The sequence below is a fragment of the Triplophysa dalaica genome, chromosome 9 (genome assembly GCF_015846415.1).
Source record: "Triplophysa dalaica isolate WHDGS20190420 chromosome 9, ASM1584641v1, whole genome shotgun sequence".
Classification (NCBI taxonomy): Eukaryota; Metazoa; Chordata; class Actinopteri; order Cypriniformes; family Nemacheilidae; genus Triplophysa; species Triplophysa dalaica.
The window spans coordinates 11848203-11855891 of record NC_079550.1 but is presented as its reverse complement, the minus strand read 5'-3'; the positions used below and the strand labels follow the sequence as shown (position 1 = coordinate 11855891).

Below are 7689 nucleotides of genomic sequence, written 5' to 3'. Positions count from 1 at the left end.
AAAACAGTTTGAATGACACACCATCATTTCAAACAAGTTGTATAGCTCACTTGTCTCTTATCATGTTCATTTAAACATTATAAAAAGGAAAACAGTAGATGCAGTAGACGTTGCCTGACACTAAACCTAACTCTTAGTCACTGCATTTAAGTATAAATCTATTTTTGTCAGACAATATCCACTGATTCATACAATATTTAGAGATGATAGATCCTCCATTAACAAACCTGTATTAAACTTTAACTTTACCATGTGCTAATCCATACTCCTTAACGTGGCCACAACAATAGCACACAACAGACTTTACTAAATGATTAACAGTCTTAAACTTGTCTAGTCGATTCTATGACCTGTCGACCGATGATGTTTAAATCTCACTCTTGTAGATATGTCTGATGTAGTTAATAATGCATACTGTGGATGGCGCTGTAGTGTGAATTCATTGTATTAAATTAGGCGAAGAAACAGGAACAGTTTGACAAAAGTGGGCGTGGCGTAGCCTCACCGCGTGTTTTTCAAATTTATTCAGTCTAAATATTAATATTCCTATCTTCACTCTTTACTAAATATTTTCAGTTCAGTTCGTATTAAACTGTCTTAGTGTTATTATACTGGAATAAATAATTGTCCACACCACCGCCGAGGCAAGTCCTTTAAATCTTTGTCACGTGGTTTCCTGTTACCTTTATCAGCAATGGCTAAACAGGATGACATGTTGGCCAATCACGGTCGTTTCTGATTAGAGGTAACGCACTTATAACCCTTTTGCTGTGTATGTGCGAACCTTTTTCTCACAACAGATACTTTAAATTGATACATTGCGTGTTATTTAGTAAAGGTGTTGCATTTTCATTTCACTGAGACAAAACGTACTTCGAATACGTCTATCTGAGCTTCGATGCAACCCCTGGAGAGAAAACTAATTTAATGTCACTCCTTACAGAGGTGAGAAAGTGTGCAAAGTTAAACTTGTACATTTAATATCATCGAATTTTATGTCAGGGAACAGTAAAGGGATATAACATAAATTGTCTGATGTGCAATTGTTTCGATATGTTAAATGTTGCGAAATATATTGATACTCATAATGTACATTTACCCTCATTTCACTGTTACACTTAGGAAAATTAACAAAAGATTTAATTAACTACAGTAAATATATATTTTTTGCGTTGAAATCATAGTACAATTGTGTTATGGTCTCACCACAATAGTCACAGTCAACCCATAATATTTTGGTTGAAAATCATTGTAGAAATGCACAGAATGCAACTGTATGTTTTCTGTTTTATTTCCTGAATTCTTTGTCCTCAAACTGTCCTTCTAGAGTCTAGACTGATTTTCCGAAATGTCTATGGAGCAGCTGGCTGTTCAACACGCCAGAAAGGCTTTTCTGACTGGAAGATCTAAACCCCTGGAGTACAGAATTCAACAACTAAAAAACCTAAGTCGATTCATTACAGAAAGAGAAAAGGACATTACTGATGCCTTGAGAAAAGACCTCTATAAGGTGGATCATTTTTTTCACATTCTCTACAGTCATTCATTTATTTAGTGTATTTGTACTAAACGTGTTGTTTTTGATGTGACAGAGTGAAAATTCAACACAACTGTATGAGATCCTAGGCTTGGTTGGAGAAATCAATCTGGCTGTCAGCAAGTTGGCTGAATGGGCAGCTCCTCGTCCAGTGTCCAAGAATCTTCTCACCATGTCCGATGAGGTCTTCATACACCCGGAGCCTCTTGGTGTGGTGCTTATCATTGGGGCATGGAACTATCCAATAGCAGTGACCCTACAACCCCTCGTAGGGGCCATTGCTGCAGGTAAAGCTTTTTTTCATCATCTTCACTTTGTTCGTAAAAAAATATAATCCAGGACACATTTCCTCATTCCCAATACAGATTAAACAGGTTGGGGTTTTTCAAGGTCCAATAAAGCACAGTTAATGTGTAATAAATTAGTCTACATGGCTCATACGCATGATTCGTCTAAAGCCAAATGATTGAAAAAACGACCGAAAAGCTGTTAATCTTTCCTGCACGGTTGCTCTTAAATGTTAAACCTTTGCTTGATTTCTTTGATTCTTTAGGAAATGCTTGCGATAACAAAGCCATCAGAAGTGAGCTCTCACACAGCAGAAGTCATGGAGCTCCTTCGTCACTACCTTGACCCTGTAATACTTCAATCACATTTCATTCTTAAAAATATTATTGTTGTTGATATATCATCATTTATATATTATATGTTTATATATATGTTTTATTAACGTATCAGGAGATGTATCCAGTGGTAACAGGAGGTGTTCCAGAGACCCAGGAGCTGTTGAAGCAGCGTTTTGACCACATCTTCTACACTGGCAACAGCACAGTGGGCAAACTGGTTATGGAGGCAGCGTCTCACCATCTCACACCGGTCACTTTGGAACTGGGTGGAAAAAGCCCTTGTTACATTGACAAGAACTGTGACATTAGAATAGCCTGCCGGTGAGTTTGCTTTGAGTTAATAAGTCATGGTAACTAATACTTGCTTTCTAATGCTTTTTAATTTATAGCCGGATAACATGGGGAAAGTATGTCAACTGTGGCCAAACCTGCATTGCACCTGATTACATCCTCTGTGAACCCAGCATCCAGGACAAAGTGATTGATGAGATCCAGAAATGCATCAAGGTCTAGTATATACAGTACGTTTTATTGCTTCTGTCTTTTACCCCATGACTGCATCATTTTTTTCATGCCCTGACAGGAGTTTTATACAAATGACCCTAAGAGCTTTGAAGACTATGGGCGCATTATCAATCAGCGCCATTTTAAGAGGTTAATAGCACTTATTGAGGATAGCACAGTGGCTGTTGGAGGAGACAGTGATGAAGCGGAGTGCTATATTGGTATGTATCCATTTTGTTATGGTTTTATAATAATTGTTTTATACTGTCAAGATTCCTGTATCTGTCTGCTTCAGCTCCCACTGTTCTGAAGGATGTGACATCACAATCCAAAGTGATGCAGGAAGAGATCTTTGGGCCAATTTTGCCCATCGTCAACGTAAACGGTATAAAAGAAGCCATTCAGTTCATCAATGAACGAGAGAAGCCACTAGCACTTTATGTTTTCTCTTCCAGCAATAAGGTAACAGGGTGGCGTATTACAGAAAGTTTCTTATCCTAGGTCTTGATTTAAGATATGATGCGTTGATTTAGAATTTTTCACAAATTCGAATTACCGAAGGAAATCTTAACTTGATTTAAGATTCCTATCCTATCTTACAAAATGGTATCTTTTATCTAGTTAGGAAATCCTAAATTGCACCATCAAGCTCGGCAATCCATTTTCAGGTCTGTTACCAAGCAACCAACACTGTGCGAGCTATTGATGAGGTAAACAACATGAAAAAAAACGGCGAGCTTTTAATTTAAGTGCGGCGGAAATAGAAACTTCAATACATTTGGTAGAAAAGGCAAAGCCGACACTATATGGTAAGTTTTCACCTTCACTCATTCACGAAGATAAAGACAGGGAGTGGACAAGAGTTGCTGATAATGTGTCTGCAGCATCCTGTATTAACCGTACAGCTGAGGCTGTGAAGAAAAGTTTACCACCCTTCCAAGCGAAACCGAAAAGAAAGCGGCCCTAAAGGCAAGGGAGATGAGGAAAACAAGAGGGGGAACGAGCCAACTCCATCACTAACACTTTTGGAAACACGAACGATGGGTGTTATTGAGAAAGTGCACTATGAAGGTAACGTTAAAGTAAAAACATTTACATTTAGTCATTTAGCAGACGCTTATATCCAAAGCGACTTCTAGATGATGGCAACAATGGAAACAATTGGAAAAACATAAGGACAACAAAAAGCATAAGTGCAATAAAAGAAAGCTGGGCCCATATGTATAAAACCACACAGAGTCAAATTTTACTCTCAAGTGTGTCAAAATTCTAAGAATGACGTAATTTTACTCTTACTCTTACACTTAAGTGTTAAGATAAGGTCTCAGCTCATAAATTATTTAAGAAAGCTGAAGAGGTCTCCTGACCTATTAAGAGTAACAAGATGGCAGTACAAAGGCAGATACCACTGACTTTACAACAAAGAAACAATGTGTAGGACTGATATGATGACAGGGAGTGCATGAAATAATATTATAATATAAAACAATTTAAATACATTTTTTCAAGGATTTGCAGCTTTTTTCTTTATAATACTAATATAGGGTGTCAGTCAGCAAGATAATTCTCTAAATTAACTGTTAAAACTCAATTAAGATTGTATGAAACCAAGCCAAAATGGATACATATTTGTAATATTTTTGCGCAATTTTTGAAACTGCAATATTTAAATTTTGCTTCTCTGTCGACATCTATTTTTGAAAAATCGCAGGTGAATGAATGAATTTATCTTCATATGGGTTGACGTCAATCGATGTACAATTTCACATAAAAGGGTACAGCTTAATATATCACTATTATAAGCGTAACGACAGTTTTCAACATGCCCAATACCAAAATTTTGGTTTATTTTACCCAAATAAGTCATGGATTGGAGCTAAATATACAGAATTGAAAATGAATTAAAATATATATATTAATGTTATGTCTGAATTAATTAATGTCTTAATTCAGTCGTGAATAAATGGTGCAATGCTGCTCTACTCTGACCCTTGCCGACTCCCTATTGGCTGATTCAGAGGTCAAGGGCGGTCATTTTGTGTTTAAATCATTGTAGTCCTTAGTTTACGACACTTAAGTCAGAACTTAAGAATCAGTATTAAACTTTACTGAAATTTGCGCTTCGGTTCTTCATAAAAGGCTCCTACTCTTAAAAAAGTCCTACTTCTTACTAAGAATTTTTTGACACTTAACTCAAAGTTTAAGACAATTCTTAGGAGCATTTTTTAGAAGTTTTATACATACGGACCCTGGTCTCATATAGCCTACCACAGTATACAGAGCTACTTTTATTAAATACATTTTTTAATGAGTAGAAAAAAGATAGAAGTCAGAACTGATCAGTCAGGTGTTGACTGAAGAGATGTGTTTTTTTTAGACGATCCTTAAAGATGGCTACAGACTCTGCTGATCTTGTAACAGCAGGCAGATCATTCCATAAATGTGGAATCGACCCCGAGAAAGTATGTGAGTTCTTTTTTACCTTTTTGGGATGGCACCACAAGACGTCGCTCGTCTGCACAGCGCACGGATCTGGCGGGTATATAAGTCTGCAGTATCGAGTGAAGATAAGGGGCTGCCAAATGAGTGGTGGTGTTGTAGGCCAGGAGCCCTTGAATTAGATTGGAGCAACTATAGGGAGCCAATTTTACTTAATGAAGAGAGGAGTGACGTGCGATCTCTTCGGTTCATTGAAGACCACTCTTGCCGCTGCATTCTGGATCAAAAGCAGGTTGTTATGTGACTTTTTAATTTAGGTACAGCATTAGTCACTATAACCAGTAATTCTCTGTGACACTTTGCCTCTGTAATGCTGGTTGCAGTTTCTGTGCTACCTGTAATGTCAAGTTGCGCCACATTCTGTACATGCTAATAAGTGTTTTGTCATCACAGATGTAAAACATCTTCAGGGTCCTCCAAGAGGCTTTCTTTCATTAAACATTCTTCATTTTCAATTATTAATAATTAAATGCCATTGTTGGACAGTGCAATTGTGAGTGTTTTTTCTGTTTATAGGATTATTTGCCAAGCTAAAACTCTTCTGTAACACACCTTTCCTATCTGCAGTTAAGATAAGATTATGCACTAAGGAAATGTTGTTCTGTAATAGCTTTTGTCCTAAATAAGGTCCGGACTGAAATTACCATGGTTACCGAACAGATAGGACAAGATTTCTTAAGTTACAATCTTTCTGTAATACACCCCAAGAACACTATCCTTTTTACAATATAGCTGATTGATTTATCGTTCTGTGACATCTAAACTATATTTTTTTTCCTCAGATTATCAAACAGATGATATCGGATACATCCAGTGGAGCGCTCTTAGCAAATGACTGTCTGGTGCATTATACAATCAGTGATTTACCTTTCGGTGGTGTCGGTAAGTGTCAGGCTTTTACTTCAGAGAGCCATTCTGATCCTTAACAGTGAAAGACAATGGATGTATTGATTCTTTCTTACCAGGAAATAGTGGAACCGGTCGTTACCATGGCAAATATAGTTTTGACCAACTCAGTCACCTACGCAGCTGTCTCATTAAGAAGTTGAACATGGAGATGGTCAATCAGATGCGATACCCCCCTCACACTGCAGAGAAGTTACGCTGGGCACGTTTCTTTCTCTTAAAGCAGATAAATCTGGCTAAGTGGCGTCAGATGGCACAGGTGGCTATGGTTGCTGCATTGGCAGCTTTTGTGGTGCAGGTGAGAAGTTGCCTCTATTCAGGATGTACTCTACCTGAATATAAAGAAATGGATTATAATAGGATTGCTTATGGTCATATTTAAAAGTAGTTATACAGTTTCTGCTATCTAAACTTAGTAAAATGACAAAGTATAAACTAATACTGTAATAACCTTTCTGTAAATTTCCATACTAGGATATCCACAGGAATAAACATTTAATCAATAAAATTGTATCACTGGCCATTTAATCTGTAACCTTTTTAATATTTATAAATACCACATAATATTTGTCTATACATAATGTATCACCACAGAGTTTGTTTCAAAGAGTCTGTGTCACCGCAAAATGTATTTTGTATTCTGCCAAGTAAGGAAAGCATCAAGGAAATCGAGGACATGGTTAAGTAGGTTTGGCTGCTGCACTAAAGTACTGTTGATAAAATTAAAAGGAAAATATCCGTTCCTTTTTCCACGGAATAATTGGTACAATGTCGCCACGTAGACTGCAACAGAAGCCTTTGCCCTGACGCATTTCTTAACATGTTTTCTTACTGTAAACCATTTCTTGTGATTTCTTGTTGCAGAGATTTCTGCGATAATTTGTGGAAGGGAAGCTGAAGATCTCTTTGGACACACAGGAATTCACAGGGATTGTAATGATTGTATCAAGCAGTTTATTTTAAACACAGTAGACAGCTAGTTGTACATGTTACTTGCAATAGAGTCAATTAGATATAAAATAAATCACTTTTTAAGACTACAAATGATTTTAACTGCAAGATGAGTTAAATACAAGGAAAGGTTTCTCCTGCGGGTCTGCATTCTTTTATTGGTCTGAATACATATGAACATTTTTGCATATACAGGTAAGATTGTGTTCATCCTAAGGAGTCATTAAAAATGTATTGATTTATAACTTGGCAACAATCGGGATCACAGAACTCATATAGGGATAATGCCACTTGTGTTATCATTTGATAACTGTTCTCAGTAACAATTATCAGCAATCTATTAAATGTTTTACAATTATGTTGACCTGTGTACTACTAAAATTAAAGACCTTTGTCTTGAAGGCAACTCATTTTCTATCAAAGGTTTTTATGCATAAATGAGGAGAAATATGAAAGAATAAGTAAGCTGTAGTGTGTGTGAAAACATAACTCTTGAAATACTGCACAGTATATATAATCTTTGGAATGTTCATTTATTAAATCGACATTGTTGAAAAAAAATGAATTACTGAACGTTGCAAAAGGTTCATAATGGCTTTTTTGTAAAAGTGTAATTTGATGAATCAAACTAAATAAACTTAGATGATGTTTAATGCACTTTTGTGT

The 7689-nt window shown here is 36.5% G+C and overlaps 1 protein-coding gene across 1 annotated transcript; it reads left to right on the top strand.

The window, feature by feature from the left end:
• The first annotated feature begins 699 nt into the window (after positions 1-699).
• On the top strand, positions 700-7680 carry aldh3a2a (aldehyde dehydrogenase 3 family, member A2a). Its single transcript, XM_056757317.1, has 11 exons — positions 700-945; positions 1328-1510; positions 1593-1834; positions 2102-2174; positions 2276-2484; positions 2553-2670; positions 2747-2888; positions 2963-3129; positions 5949-6048; positions 6132-6370; positions 6937-7680. The coding sequence occupies exons 2-11, from the start codon at positions 1349-1351 to the stop codon at positions 6949-6951; spliced, it is 1467 nt and encodes a 488-aa protein (XP_056613295.1). The 5' UTR covers positions 700-945; positions 1328-1348; the 3' UTR covers positions 6952-7680.
• The last annotated feature ends 9 nt before the right edge of the window (positions 7681-7689 follow it).

What these genes read in the sequence shown, in the direction of transcription:
- aldh3a2a (XM_056757317.1), top strand. Translation starts at nt 1,349, where the DNA reads ATGTCTATGGAGCAGCTGGCTGTTCAACACGCCAGAAAGGCTTTTCTG. An exon ending in AGATCCAGAAATGCATCAAG is followed by an intron (nt 2,671 to 2,746) that starts GTCTAGTATATA and finishes ATGCCCTGACAG; the next exon opens with GAGTTTTATACAAATGACCC. An exon ending in TTTACCTTTCGGTGGTGTCG is followed by an intron (nt 6,049 to 6,131) that starts GTAAGTGTCAGG and finishes CTTTCTTACCAG; the next exon opens with GAAATAGTGGAACCGGTCGT.